Genomic DNA, 16,336 nt, shown 5'->3' with positions numbered 1-16,336 from the left:
TGAGGTTTAAAATAGTGAAATAGAAAGGAGTCCAACTGCAAAGAGTAATATATAGAAGTGCTTAGTGAAGAATTTAGCTTTTGTTGGCAGTTATAATCACATTACCCAGGAAACGGGTATTTTCAAAGATCAGCTTTTATGAGTAGAAAAGTTGCCCATGCAGAGTTGATCTGACTTAGCATGTAGGCAATTGTGTTTTCAAGTACTTGAGATTTGAAAATTAAACTAACTAAATCAATGACGCTTAGTTAACAATATTGCCATTTTGAGAAAGAACTCAGATGGATTCACTCTGGTCAGATTTCATTCGCTATACTTACCTTTGGCTTTCTTAATCACTTTTTGTTTGCTTTGTTTTTCAGGTGTGTGAGCTTGATATCATCTTTAATTTTGAGAAGGCCTATTTTATTTTGGATGAGTTTCTTTTGGGAGGGGAAGTGCAGGAAACATCTAAGAAAAACGTCCTTAAGGCCATCGAGCAGGCCGATCTGCTGCAGGAGGTAAGCTGGGAGTTCTCTAGACATTGGCATGCGTTTTTGCTTTTGTTAGGAAGTGTCAGTCATCTCTCCTCCTCACATGTTTTCAGAAATGACTCTGAAGCATGCTCAGCATGCAGTGTCTGTGTGCAGTTTATTGATTGGAATATGTCAGTCATGTCAACTCCATTATCTATGGATGGATCGTTTACTTTGAAAATGGTCTGTCATTATTGATGGCCAGTTTGGGACCTCAAAAAACTAGAGTCTAAACCTTTATAGGACAGACCACTTTAAGAAGGGAAAAGATTCATCAAATATTAACAGTAATTTGAGAACTCTCCATCCATTGTTCTGAATTACTTAAGATAACCTCTTTTCTCATTAATGTAGATAATCAGGAGTTGACTGAGATCATGGCATTTTCATTCCAAATTTCATACTTTCATCTCATGTCCATTAAGTGCAAATGTAGATGAGTAAATCATAGTGTTATAATTACACTTTTTGTAGAACCCTATAGTTTTGTGTTAGGAAAACTAACTGAAGAGTACTTTTCTTTGCTCTTAGAGAACAAACCATGTTCTGTCAAGCTACTACATTATTCTCTTGCCTTGATATTACTAGAGCCATTAATAAACCTCCTTCCTGTTCTAATTTCTATACTTGTTCTGGGTTAATTGTATAGTTGATGCTTCTGTACCTTTGATTTCTGAAGTTTAAAAATTCATAGATAAGGCTACCTTTTCCTAAAACCTTAATGATACCTTAATTCAGGTACCAAGTTCAATTATACTTTAGTGATAATTGTGGTTTTAATCAAACAAAGCTTATAGCCTAAGAAGAAGGGACTACTCAATATAACAAATGTAGCATGTTTTCATTACAGTAACTATCAACTTGTTCTCTATGTATGGGTGTTTTTGTTTTATTTATTCATATGTTTTGTTGAAATCCAATTTTTAAGAACTTCTGTTATAACAGAAAGGTATATCTCTTTTTCTCCATTATAACTTCTTAACCACTGACCTCTACAATCCCTCTGCATCAGTCCCTGACTGTGTCAGCTGTGGGAATTGCTCAAAGTTGAGATGACATCATCTGGGCCACACATATATAAAATATGAGAACAATGCATTAAACATTTAGTGATCTTGAGTTACCAAGACAGTGGTTAAGGTACCTGCAAAAGTGAAGCATTTTATTAGCTGCCCTGATGCCATTCACTGTTCAGTAGTGAAATGAGCATAGCTCCTTTTCCACGAGTGTACAGTTGGCTATTTTTAAAAGTATATATTTTATTGATTTTTATACAGAGAGGAAGTGAGAGGGACAGAGAGTTAGAAACATCAATGAGAGAGAATCATCGAGATCAGCTGCCTCTTGCACACCCCCTACTGGGGATGTGCCCACAACCAAGGTACATGCCCTTGACCGGAATCAAACCTGGCACCTTTCAGTCTGCGGGCCCGGCCGATGCTCTATTCACTGAACCAAACCGGTTTCGGCCAGTTGGCTATTTTTTTAACATCAGGTGGGCTGACTGCAAGCTCACAGTCTGCTCTTGTTAACTTGGTTTTATGGTTAATACTCATTATTTTGCTGTTCACAGATCAGACTTTTCTAAAAATTAGGTCAGAATCAAGAATTGGAGACTTTCTATATTTGTCCCTTCCCTTGATCACTTTCATATTTCATTATTATGGAACTATAGTCTGTTCAATCAAATCCTGGTATTTCCTCCAATTCATTTCCTGATTAATTATATTTGCTTTAAAACATTTCTAAAGTTATTGAAGTTAAGCTTTTAATTTTAATGTGTTATTTTCTGGAAAAATTTGTTTAGGGTATTGACATCTTGTGTCTGGATTTTTTTAAACTGTACTGAGAAATTGCTAGACTTTACAGTATGACAAATATGCTAACTTTACTTTATAGCATATATTATAAGTAATGTACTAGCTGATAAAAAAGTTATTACAGGTCTGTATCTATTTGTGAGAGAATGTATGTGAGTGTGTTTGTGTGTGTTCCCTATTGAAGTATTAGAGTAGTAAGCAATGTCTCCCTTTTTGAAGTATTTTTATATCTTCATTTGGGGAAAGTAGGAATAGAGAAACATCATAGTATGATTATAGACATGCATAAAATTTTCTTATTCATCTCACCCTAGTTTAAAAAAAATAACAGTTTCTTATTTAGAAGAGGGCTTTGGCTCTATTTCTCATCTATAGCTATGTTTACATTTTTTGGGTACATAAACAAAAGTGATGGTACATTAAGACATTTTCTAATCAGTGGTCTGAGTGAATCATTTTTCTTAATTTTGCCATTCAGTTTTTGGGAAGGTAGAAGGTGGCTGGTCCATTATGAATTTAGAGTGAGTTATAATACATTGCAGACTAAGGCCATTATGAAGCCACGCTGCAGTCTATATGGGGAGTGAGGCCTCAGGTTAACGGGTTAATCTGTTATTCAGGTTATTCACCCACATACTGTCACATGAAATCTAGAGGTGACAAGACACTTTTTTCCTAAAATGCATTCATTTATATATTGATACATGTTTACGTTTCTGGAAGAATATTTGAAAATTTTGTTCATATAATAGCTGGTGGGATAAGATGAGAAAAATCATTCCACAAACTGCTTGAGAACATTTTTATATGGACACCATGACAACAAAGGAGAAGTATGATGATAGCTAATGCTTATTGAGCACTTAAATATGAGGCGCATCCTATACTAACCCTCAGGATACCCAGAGCGTCATAATAGCCTTTGCAGCAAATGAAGTAGAGGCTTATCGGTCCGGTAACTAGTCGTAGGTAGCAGCTGTCCAAACCAGGATTCCAAACCCAGGTCTCCTAGACCAAAGAGCTGTGTGAAGTCTTAACCACTGTGCTCGTCATCCCCCCTACCCCCCATTTGTGTATTGTCATGTATGTATATTTTAAACATTCTGTTTTAAATACCAATTTCTGGGTTCCTCAGCAACATTATTTTAAAAATTCATCATTCTCCTGGACATTTCTCTGTATTGAACAGAGTAGATTTCCAATGCCATCTTTTACTTTTTGGATGGGAAATTTCGTTTTCCAAATTATTAATATTATAGTTGGAATTGTAAATTGGATATGTAGCTATAAATCATATATTTCAGATCATTTCTTGTTGCATTCATCAAAACACCTATATCTATAGTAGCTTTTGTGGTCTTATAATTTGGGGTGTAGTATTCATTTAGTCTATAGCTGTAAAGACACTTATCTAAATGCAGCATTAAATTTGTAAAAGTTCTAAGTAATTGATTTTTAACCTAGTTTTTTTTAATGTAAATCTAACCCTGAGCAACACAGGTTTGAATTATGCAGGTCCACTTCTATGTGGGTGTTTTTTTCCAATAAATACCTGTACTCCATTGGGGGTCCCCAGATGTAGACAACCAGCTGTATGCATTGATCTACATAATTTCATGTAGGAGACTCGACTGTCCTCAGCTTTTGGTATCCACAAGGGATCCTGGAACCAATCCCCGAGGATACTAGGGACATCTTGAGTTTTGGGGGAGTCAAAAGTTATACTTGGATTTTCACCTGCATGGTGTTGATGGCCCTAAAATCACCACCTCCACACTAGGTGGCTGTTCAAGGGTCCACTGTATTGTGATTTTTCTACTTGGTGTCAGGTCTTTTTACTTAAATTAATTATTTCTAACACCAAAGATGGCTTAAAGATATATGCAAATCTGAAATGATTTTGATTTCAGTCCTTTTTAATTTGCGAAATATACATTTCTATCCTTAATTATGTTTATTTTCTTTAGAACAATTTCTTTCAAGTTTCCCTTTTACCCAATATGTAAATGTCATATAGTTTGTCTAGGTAGTCTTTCATTTATTTAGGTAGTCTTTCTGCAGGCAAACAGGGTAGGCAGTAGTAGATAAAGTGGATTTTCAATTAGCATATTATAGTTAATAATGAGAACTTAAATGTGTACTCTGATAATTGCTAACATATCAGACACTGTGGTTAAGTAATAAAGATACCTTTTTTATTTTACTTAATTATTTGGTAAACAAGGGTTTTACTTTTGACAATTCTAGACCGAACTCTGTTTATTCCTTTTGATATTCAGTTTTATGAATACATAATTAGATTTGGAGGTAAAGCCCAGAAAATTTTGTCCATTATCCAATTTTTAAAGCTTGACTGTTGGAATTTAAAATATGTCTTCTTAACATGCCACTGGTACTTAACTAGATTTTTTTTAAAAAATTAAAATGCGACATGCTGATATTACTAAATTGACTTTCTTTTTTTCCTGTACTTTGAACATTTCTTCCCCCTACACACACCAATTAAATATCTATTTTAAATTAGACTTTTTAGGAGGGGGGGGTGAGAAGGGGAGTGGGACAGTTGGATTCATTTTATCAGCGTATGACAAAGAAAATATAGAGTGCCTTTTCTTTGTAAAGTAAGGAACTTAACGGTTTTTCTTTGCTCCTTAATTTTATAGAGCCAGAATGAAGAATGGGGAGGTTTGTCTGAGGATATCTTATGATAAAGAGCAGTCTAAGACTTTAGTTCCTTTGACCCCCACCTTATTTATTGGTAACTACTAAATTTACCATTTTTGTGGCATGGATACAATGGAGTGTTATGCAAAGACTGTTGCACGCGAGATGATACCAAGTCCTTGCTTGATCCGTGAAGATCCAAACTTAACTACTGGGCATTGGGCTTTAACCCTCAGCGGGAGATGCATGATGGTGTTGACCAGTGCTTTTTGAGATGTGTCAGCCTTTCTTTTTTATACTAACAGCATCGTTTTGAAATGTGTCGGGGTTTCCTTTTGAGCTTTGTTTGCTGTTGGTATTGTTTCTCACTGGAACAACCTGAGAAATGAAAATAAGTGAGGTACCAGAAGCAAGCATTGCTCTCATGAATTGGCTTCTACTTAGAGGGGATCCACTTTATGAGTAGATTTATTGGATTTGCAGTTGTTAATCTGCCTGTCTAGAAAGTGGTGCTCTATGGAAATTAGTGCTGGGTCTGCATGATATGTCTTAGTTCTATGCGATATTTCCGTGGGAGTAGTCATCTGTTGGACTGCATTAAGAAATGCAAAGGTAAGAGTCTTAGGAGAAAAAGTGATTTCTTTAGAAAAATAAATCTTTTGTAATTTAAAAATATTTAATAAGAACTTCTGGAAGGATTTAATAACATTGCTTTTAATATGAAGTTTGGGGTTTTTTAATTAAAATTTTACTAATAATATTTTGGCAAGCTATTGGAACTCAAGAATATTACATTGTTTTAAAACACATACTTTCAAGTGTGTGTGTATATATATATATATATATATATATATATATATATATATATATATATATAGTATGTAGCAGGAAAAAGCATATTGGTATAAATATTTTTAGACAAATTCCTATAAATCCTTTATAATTACCACTTTATGTTAAAACCTTTAAGCCTAACCCTTTTTCTTTTAAATTGGGTTAAAATTTAACCAGGCTGTAGTCTTTTTTAAAAAAATAAAATTTTTATTTCAGAGAGGGAGAGAGAGAAACATCTACAATGAGAATCATTGGTCAGCTGCCTCCTGCACGCCCCCTACTGGGGATTAAGCCTGCAACCCCAGCCTGTGCGCTTGATTAGAATTGACCCCAGATCTTTTGGTCTGAAGGCCAATCAATACTATATCCACTGAGCCAAACCAGCTATGGCCAGAGTGTAGTCTTTCATGCTAGCATATTTTAATTTTCTTTTTTAATTCTCACCATAGGATATATTCGTTTTTTAAACTGATTTCAGAGAGAGAGAGAGAGAGAAACGGGGAGAGAGAGGAAGGGGGGGTGCAGAGAAGAGGAAGAGACAGGTATGTGTCCTGACCTGGAATTGAACCCGCAACCTTTTTGGTGTGTAGGACAACACTAATCAACTGAGCCACCCAGCCAGGGCCATATTTTAATTTTTTATAGGCAAATTTCATTAGTCTGCTAGAACAAGTTCTGTATAAGTGAGGTGTGATTACATTAATCCCTAAAGTAGAAAAAACAGAAGGGCGAACAACTCTTGCCTATCACTTTATAGTTAACTAGAGGCCCGGTGCACGAAATCCGCGACCAGGGCCCTCTTCCCCAGCTGCCTGCAGCCGGCCCTGCCCCCTGCTGCCACTCACCCCCTGTTCCCTGTTCACCATCAGGTGACCGGTGCCTGACAGCCAGGGGAAGGGACCGAGAGATGGTCAGTGTGCCTCATAGTGACTGGTCCAGTGGTCATTCTGGGCGTTCTGCCATTAGGGTCAATTTGCATATTACCCTTTTATTATATAGGATAGAAGCCTGGTACACAATTAGGGGCTGGCTGGCCTGCCCTGAAGGGGGCCCCAGATCGGGGTGGTGTCCCTGCTGGAGGGTGGGGCCGCCCAGGGCAAGCGGCCATGGGTAGTTTGCAGGCCAGCCACGCCCCCAGCTCTGTCAGGAAGACATCCAGTCTAATTAGCATATTGCCCTTTTATTAGTATAGATAAGGGAGAATTTGGCCAATGTGCTTTGTCACTTGTTTTCACATTGCAATCATTTTGCTCCGTGTGTGTGTTTTTGAGCTCTCTGTATTTGTCCGCTTTTCAGAATTTTGAGAACTCTCCTCCCCCGCTGTTTGATTTTAACTCATTTTAAGCCAATTCTTGCTACTCTGGGTTATTTGTAATAATGAAGTTGGATAACTTAAAATATTCAGTAGCTATAAATCTGATTTTCAAAAGTATTTGACAACCCACAGTAATAAATACATTTTATATCACACTAGTTACATACAAATAAACCAGGAAAAACTTTTGTTAAATAATATACTTACTTATTTCACAATCTCACATTTTCTATTCTATTCTTCCCTTTTTAGTGCTGATCCTGATTTACCAAATTGATTGCATGAGCCCTAGGGTTGGGGCCTGCAAAAGTGCATATTACTAGCTATTGGTGGTGACTTTTTTCTTTAAAAAGTGCTTTCTGAAAAATTTTAAGGTTTGAGTTTTTTTCTCCTATTGACACATTTTTAAAATTTCCTTCTATTGTTTCCTCTGTTGCTGCTTTTAAAAAATTCCCATTGTAGGAAAATAAATACAGGCAAACACAATAGAACACAAACTCACTCACTGACCAGAGATAATTAGATTAACTCGGTAGTTCTCAGCTGAAGTTTTGGGCAGTTGTGCCTTCTCAGGACACATTGGGCAATGTCTGGACACAGTTTTGATTGTCACAACTGGTGGTGGGGATGCTACGGGCATCTACCCTGTTTCCCCAAAAATAAGACAGTGTCTTATATTAATGTTTGCTCCCAAAGATGCACTAGGTCTTATTTTCAGGGGATGTCTTATTTTTCCATGAAGAAGAATACGGTACACATTTATTGTTAAATGAAAATAAAGGAAATTTATTACCTGTATACGGTATGGTAGTACAGTAGTTGTCAACACAAACCAGACAAACTGTGAATCTTACAGTATCAAGAATTTACTCATTTATTCAATGACAATCATGTCATCATCTTCTGGAACATCATTATAACAATCCAATTCCTGAATTTCCTGGTGAATTTCTTGTGACTCCATTTCTTTCAGAATCAGTGGACCAAATGTTTAGCCTAGGGGGGTCTTATTTTTGGGGGATGCCTTATATTTCACTCAGAAGGAAACCTGTAAGTAGGTCTTATTTTTGGAGGATGTCTTATTTTTGGGGAAACACGGTAGTAGGTTAAGACCAAAGATGCCGCTAAGCATCCAACAGTGATGAGGATAGCCCTCCCAGAACAAGAAATTATCTGGCCTCAAGTGTCAGTAGTGCTGAGGTTGAGAAGTCCTGGCTTAATTTAATACCAAGATTCCATTTGTAGGTTGCATTTACATTAAAGACTGCTACATCTTTTCAATATAATACAGGGTGGGATAAAAGTAGGTTTATAGTTGTCTTATGGAAAATAATACAATAATTGCATATAAGAATAATACAAAAATTACAACTATAAAACTACTTTTGCCCTACCCTGTATATAGTCCAGAGTATAAATGACTAGATAGAAATGAATCAAAGGGTAGAAGGAGCAAAAAAGAAAACAAAAACCCTAAATATTATGAGAGGAGGACAAATATCCCTTAATAACATATAAATTCCTGGAAAAATCACCTCTGTGATTCACCAAAATTATTTGATGACCAGTACCTGAGGAGATAATCTATGGCTGAGTTCAGCACATACCCACAGCAAAGCTTGTACGATGTCACTATATAATTTAATTTCCCCCAACAACCACCAAATTTGTTAACATCTATTAGGGTAATTGAGTTTTTACCTGGAAACAGAATTGAATATACCCTCCAGGCAGTTAGAATCTGCTCTTTTTGCCATCCACCTTAAGGATTTGATAATTTCTTAAAGGAGGAATAGTTAACTGATCAGAATTTGAATATATAGGCTTACATATAGACTCTGTGTGTGTTTTGATACCCAATTAACCTTAAAGAATTCACTTAGTAAAGATACTTAGAGTTTGAAATTCAGTGACTCCAAGAAATTGTTTTTTGGAAAATCCTGATTAAATTTAGCACATTTTGAGTTATGATCCAAATGTAAGGACAAGGCAAACACAATACAGTTACCCTAAAATATGTGTCAAATTTCACATATAGTCTGTAGTTATATTTGCTAAGGTAATCTGCTTTTAGAATTTTCTAAAGTACAGTTAACTGCCAGAGAAAATAATTTATCACTAACAGGTTTTAGAGCAGGGTTTAGACCAACAACACAATAGAAAAAGACAGCAGTAGCTATGAATAAATCATTCATAGGTGAAAGACAAATGGTTTTTTTACTAAGAGAATATAAATTATAAGTTAAACCTATTTTTGTTTTGCTTTTTGATTGGCAGAGATGAGAGACTCTAGTTTGTTGTTTGTGAGCACTTGCATTCCATTTTGGAAGATTAATTTGGTGATACCTTTTAATGGTCAAATGTGTACACCTTTTGACACATCAGTTATACTTCAAGGAATTTTATCCAACAGAAATATAAAAATACACCAATATACAAATGTACAAATGCACCAAGACACATGGTCACTATAACATTAAGCCATTGGAACATACACAAATGTCCATCAATGGGAAACAGAAAATTGCAGATGGCCTTATATGAAACTGTTAACTGATTATAAAAGAAATGAGATCAGTTCTATGTAATGTTATGGCAAAGATACTCAGGGATATCAAGTGAGAGAAGATTTAGGAGCAGGACATTAACTTAATGGTATTAACTCTGCAAATGTTTGAGCACCCTCTCTTTTCCTAGAGGTGTAAAATGCGCAAGTTTTATAAGTATAAAATATTTTATTTTGTCATTTTTAAATTACAAACTGCTGGGTGAATGGAAGTGATACACTGTTGATCCATTAGGTAAAACATACAGTAGCATTTGCTAGAAAGTCTCAGTGTGTAAAGTGAAGCATCTCTGTGCTCTACCATTTTAGATACCATCTGGAGCAGTTATTGCTCTTACCGCCCTTTCCTAACTTAATGTAAAAAATCACTTGATTTTCCTAATGCCCCATAACTGGTTGTGAAATAACCCTGACCCCATGAGCCCTGTAAGCCCTGTCATCTAAAAGGTACTTAAAAAGTGCTTCTTTTTATTCCTCGCTGAGAACAGATCTCAGTGAGCTGGGATACTCTCTGGTCCTTTGCTCCTCAGCATAGGGAATAGGGTTCTAGTATTGGGAGTTAGGACTTTGCTACAGAATTCAGTGAGAAGTAATCAAAAGGACTGCTGTATTCTAGAACATGAAGGACAAGTGATATTACTTTATAATGCAAGGAATAAATGATGCCCATTTGCAAGAAAAGGTGGAGTAGAAATTAATTTCAAGTTACACTTTATTTTTATTAAATGTAAATTGTTTTCTCATTGAGTACATTGTTACTATAATAGAAAGAGAAAATCAGAGATTAGATTTTCAATTTGGGATTCAATACCACTAGTTTACTTTAGCAATTCTCATTTCAACAAGCCTTAAGCCTTCAGGTAATTGCTAGCTTACCAGTTTTCGTTGTAGTTTTCCCAGATCACTTTACTTTGCGTCATCAGCCTTGTAGGGTTAATGTCTGGGGAATTTTAAGGTAATGGGTTTGTCTTTTTTAAGGAACATTGGTGGTTTTGAGAACAGGTGTAACTTAATTCCTCTCAATGTTTTGTTATCCTACACTTCCCACTCCATCTGGTCCTTTTTGTAGGGGAGTGAGAAAAATACTATTCTTAGTACGGAGGAGGGTTGAACATATGTATTCTAAGGAAAAGGAGCTAATGCAGAGACTGATGAAAACAGGAATAGAATAAAGCGGAAAGTATATTGGGAGGGTGAATTGAGCACTGGTCCAGGGCAAGTCCAATTTTTCCTCCTTTCTTGAGTAGATAATGTGGATAAACTATAGGTTGCTTTTCCCCCCTCACAAGTTGGTTGAGTGAAACTGAGAGTGTTGTAATTTTCTTGGCTTTGAGAAGCTACATCAGCTAGTGGAGAGCTGCTGGGGACTGAGGAGAGAAGAGAGAGGCAGAAAGCTTGAGGGAAATGTTGAAGTTTGGGAATACACTTAATGGAGAGCAAATCAGTGATGAGCATAAGGAGTGCCCAGGATTGAAGGCCCAGGATTGAAAATAGTAAGTGCCCAGTCTTTATTCAAAAAAATCAGTCTCCAGGAATCTGAACTAAGGGCAGTTTTGGATTTGGATTTGTGTACTACAACTGGATTAATTTTTTTTCTATTTTCATTCTGGCCTTTGCTCTCACATAATCTACATCACTGATGTTTTAGTGTATTAAGAAACTCAGTTTGCTGAGTAGATGATAGTAGGTCTGATTCTGCACAGGGGCCCTTGTATGTTAAGGCAGCGTTTACTCTCACCCTCCCTAATTCTAAATATAAGTATTCCATAACTCTAAGAAGTACTGGTGGTACAAGGGCCCAGAATACTGGAGTTACGTTTACTCCTTGGTTAGTGATGGGCTTACCTGTCATTGTTAAAAATCAACCTTCAATGGTAACTGGTCATTAGACATTTGTTCCTAGCACATTATTTTCAGACCCTCGCAGTCTAAAACGGGAAGTTATTTAAAATATGTTATAGCAACTTAAATGTGGTAAGAGAATACATTATTTAGGGTTTCTTTTCTCAAAGGATGTTTTCCCAATAAACAGGGTTTTCTTTCTATGAAGACTAGTCTTCACAATTGATGAATGCTAATTCCTTTTTTAAGTACGATAATCTGGATCATTGGCTATAAAAAAATTGTTGGGTTTATCACCAACCCTTTCCTAAAGGCAGTGAAAGGTCTTATCACCTTTGAGAAATGTTCCTATGGAATTATTTGTTCTCTTTCATAGTAAGTCTCCTCTGGAGAGGAATGGTTGTGTACTCAGCCTTATTTAGAAAAACTTACTTTCCTTTTAATGGCATAAGCTCTCCATGATATAAAATTAAAGAGAGAAAGCATAGATTAAAAGCTATAATAGAAATACTCAAGATCATTGGTATTATTTAGGTGAAAGGTTATTTGACAGACTTAAACTTTTCTTGTTCTCTCTCCAGAAAACAGAATGAAAGTGTATCACAGCAAGAGTTTCATGGGGTGTAAGAAAGCATACTAGAATACGTGCTGGAGTACTGACATGCATCAAAATGTAGTAGGATACTATATAATTCAGTTTACAACGATAAGTTTGTTATTTATATTTTAGCATTGTTTGAAAAGTCTTAGTTATAGTAAATCCCCAGGGATAATCCCAATTATTTAATTTAACGGATACTAGGGAATTTTGCTCTTGTAATGATCCATCTTTTTTTTTTTTTTTTTTTTAACAAAGAGAATACCGAAAGAGGTTCATTTGACAAAAGTATTATTAAATACTGTGACTCACTAATGCTACTGATACAGATAGCGAATTCCCTTGGGGAAATGAGAGCTTCCAGAAGAAAAGGAAGCATTTGGGGGTTTAACTTATTATTAATATTATTATTTTAAGCTGTTTCATTTCAGTATTAATCTGTTCTGGGGGGGGGGGATGTGGGAAGGGCAGTTTTCTCTTTAAACTATTTAGGAATTATCTGAGGATTAAAATTTAACTGGATTTTCTCTTCAGATACTTTTGCATTGAATGGTTACTTTGTAAGGGATCTATTACATACTTTATTGGAACAATTTACATGACTTTGTAGCCTAACATTTCAAAGTGCCAAGTTGAAGAAATATGAAAATGAGGATATTTTTAAAGCACTCCTGTAAGCAGTTTTGCACTTCTTTTGAGTCACAAGTATATTGGTGGGGGTATAATCCCAAGGAGTCTGAAGGGCCAAGGTTCCTCTTCTCAGAAAAATCTGCACATAATTTTGCCTCTAGTTTCAGGAGGTTCTTGGCGTCCCTAGAAACCCATCTCCGGACTCTCTAAGGTCAGTTTTAAACCGCACTCAGGTCACCTGTGAGAAACACCGTTTACATACATTTGGAGGCATAGACACTGAACAGATCTGCTTGGAGATTTCTTTAAAAGATTATTTCAAAAGTGATATATCCTTGATCTCAAAGGCCTAGTCTTTGGGTGTTTTTGCTTTTTAAACCTAAGTGAACCGTTAAAACCTCCATTGCTACTTAAGATACAGATGGGTGACTACTTTTCTACCTTTTCTTGGGAAAGATTTTCCCTTTAGGGTCTACAAAAGAGTTTATGGTCACCTTAGGATGTAATGACTTTCATTAAGGGTTTAAATTCTTTGACTTAGCGGAATTAAATCCTGATGAACTTGAATGTACTGGCGGGAGGGAGTATGTACTTGCATTTTCAGTTAACTCCGCATTGACCAGATGACTTACACTGAAAATATTTTAGGATTCTGTAGGATGTAGGTCATTTTGATTATATATCTATATCTATATCTATCTATACTTTACATAGATAGATCTATATATATAGTCAAATTAAAAGATGAGTGCGAACTCCTGGACATTGTTTGGTAGTTAAAATATTCAGCTATAAACCGAAGAACAAAATCAAAAATTTAAGTTTTCTTTACTGTGCACTAAACCTTCTAGAAATCTGATTATGTCTGTCAGTTTGTATGCTGTGTATAAGAACATATGCATTTCTTTTGTAGCCACGTCATGAATATTTTAATGTCCCAGTGTACTAAATGACTACTCGACGGGTATGCAGACTCTTACAGAGGAAATAGAGAGCTGATATACTTATGAAAGAAAATATCCTCAGCTTGGTGACCATCTTATAATAATAGAATGTTTTAAATCAACACCTTTACCATTGTAACTTTGTTCCTGTTCTTGTTTCTCTTTTTTGTTTTATTTTCATTCTATATGTGATCTTGATGTAGCTTATTTCTGCTTGCAGCTGGTTTAATTTCTTAAAAAAATAAGACCTATGAATGTTTTAGTAATATTTCATCTTAAACATATCCATGTCATTTGTGAGCCATTTGTGATTAATCTTGTTAAGAGGAAAACTTAGCAATCATTACAATGTTTACCAAAGAAAACAGCTGAAATGCTAAGTCCAAATAATTTGTGCCATAATATATAGTGTGGCTTGGTGTTCAAATTTTGAAAAAAACACACCTATATTTAGTATAACTATATCACAGTCTATATGAGCTAATGTGTTTTAATGTATCACATAAAAGTGTATTCAGAAATACAAGAAAGTAAAATCTGTACTATGACATAATTTAAAGTGAAACACAGTTTTAAGAAATTTGTAATGCCACATTTATTGAAGATCAAACAATCCTTTAAAAACTAACAGAAAACTATGTCAGAAAATCTGAACTGCAATATCTATTTAATACTAAGTAACTCTTTCAAAGCATTAATACTGAGTATAGCCAAATTTGAACATTTAGTTTAAATACTTACATTTTAATGGTTATGGTTTTATCATATAGTCTTCATTTAGAATTCTTATGATTCATTAACTATGGTTTTATATTTCTTAATATTGATCGTTATTGTGTATACTTTCAATAAAACATGCAACATACTTTATTACAAAAGGAAAGTACCAAATAATTCATTGTTTACACCTAGAGAGTTCAAAGCATGAGTTAAGTAAGCTATCATTAAACAGTAAATTCAAAAGATGCTCACACTGGTTTACCACTAAAGGAAGACCATGAAAATGTGTATCAGGCAGGCATGCAGATCAGTTCTTACCATTCGTACTATGGCACCTGGATGGGCCATCAAATGAGAAATTTGGCATTTTACATTGAAAGCATTGGGAAACATTGGTCTTTCATTTCCATTTTCCCCTCCATACCGCCTTGCAATGTATTATTTATCTGGTTTTAATGATGCATAAATATGCATTGTCTCATGCCTGTTTGCTCCGGATGTTGTGTGCTGAGCTGTAACAATATGTTGCTTCTTTTGTTTTCTGTATACAGCTGCTTGCTTTAAATTAGTCAATTCTGAAATAGCTTGCCTTGCATGTCTAAAATAAAAGTATTGCATGTATTTTGTCTCATGTGAATGACTTTTTTCTTCTCCATTCCTTTTGATAATGTATTTTACATTTTAGTTTTTCCAGTTAATTTCTTTAATTGTGGTAAAAAAAACAACAACAACCAAACACATAACAGAATTTACCAGCTTAACCATTGTTAAGTATACAGTTCAGTAATGTTAAGCATATTCACATTGTTGTGATAGAGCTCCAGAAATTTTTCATTTTGCAAAACTGAAACTCTGTACCCATTAAAAAAATCCCCATTTCCTTCTTCCCCCAAACTTTGGTAACCACCATTCTACTTCTGTGTTTTTATGAATTTGACTCTTGGGCAATAATTTTTCTAGTAATTTTGAGCTACAATTTCAATGTGAACGTGTGAAAATATTTTATATGACACATTTCAAAGGAATAAAATGTGCAAATAATTCTTTGAATCTATGCCCTTTAGAAAGGACACATATTTTAAATAATGTGTACTTGATAAGCAGCATGGTTCTCATTGAGAAATGCTATATAAGATTGCAGACAGTGAGCACACAGGAGAAATCTGGCCAGCTCCAGAGAGCAGGATGAGGGGCATTTTTACATGGGTAACTACAGAATTGAATGTAGGCACCCTTTAATTAGTACATTAAAGTTTGTATGACACTAAAAATTACTTAATGTCAAATGAAAATTATTTTTAAATTGTTTCATTTTATTATGTATGTGATTCAGTGCATATAATGTTTAAAGCTAAACATTATAAAAGAGAGATTGGCTTATATCACTCTTGGGAGTGTGACATAATTTCCATTGGCTTTTCTTTAAAAGCTATATCATGAAAATTGAGACATGCAAATAGAACAGTACTAGGAACCCTCATTTATACGTTACATTGCTCAACTTCAATAACCATCAGCTCAATACTTATTTCATCTGCCACCACCCCATTTTGCCCTCGGTATTTTAGAGCAAGCTCTAGACATCCTATCATCTTTGAAACTAAAGTATGCATCCCTAAAAGATGAGTACCACACCTCATAAGATTGACAGTAATTCCTAATATTTCTGGCTCATTTTTCCCCGATAGTCTGAAAAACAAGCTGCCTCCTTAGCTCAGCAGGTATTGTGTCAATCTCATCATCTGAAAAATGTATTTTTATAATTGGCTTGTCAGAACCAGATTCCAACAAGGATCATATTGTATCTAGCTGATGTCTCTTAAGTCTCATTTTTTAATAACTCCTCTGCTTTCTTCCCCCTTAACCTTTTTGCTGTTAACTGAGTCAC

At 35.2% G+C, this 16,336-nt stretch overlaps 2 protein-coding genes across 9 annotated transcripts in view; one reads left to right on the top strand and one right to left on the bottom strand.

Moving 5' to 3' along the window:
• Nucleotides 1–16,336, top strand: part of AP1S2 (adaptor related protein complex 1 subunit sigma 2) — a 40,080-nt gene that overhangs the window by 20,527 nt on the left and 3,217 nt on the right. For 2 of the 8 annotated variants that reach the window (XM_036439559.2, XM_036439558.2), the window contains 3 exons: nt 363–500; nt 12,946–12,995; nt 13,698–15,069. In XM_036439559.2, coding sequence (XP_036295452.1) covers nt 363–500; nt 12,946–12,995; nt 13,698–13,737 — 228 coding nt within the window. In that variant the 3' untranslated portion in view covers nt 13,738–15,069. The other 6 variants (XR_004988274.2, XR_006741774.1, XM_036439561.2 and 3 more) reach the window with 4 other exon arrangements.
• Nucleotides 9,534–16,336, bottom strand: part of ZRSR2 (zinc finger CCCH-type, RNA binding motif and serine/arginine rich 2) — a 39,184-nt gene continuing 32,381 nt past the window's right edge. Inside the window, exon 10 of the mRNA XM_036439537.2 lies at nt 9,534–11,081. Within this exon, the coding sequence (XP_036295430.1) occupies nt 10,837–11,081 (245 nt within the window). The 3' untranslated portion in view covers nt 9,534–10,836. The remainder of the gene's footprint in view (nt 11,082–16,336) is intronic.

Source organism: Pipistrellus kuhlii, unplaced genomic scaffold (assembly GCF_014108245.1).
Source record: "Pipistrellus kuhlii isolate mPipKuh1 unplaced genomic scaffold, mPipKuh1.p scaffold_m20_p_16, whole genome shotgun sequence".
NCBI lineage: Eukaryota > Metazoa > Chordata > Mammalia > Chiroptera > Vespertilionidae > Pipistrellus > Pipistrellus kuhlii.
The sequence above is the reverse complement of the archived record's forward strand: the minus strand, read 5'-3'. Positions and strand labels throughout refer to the sequence as shown.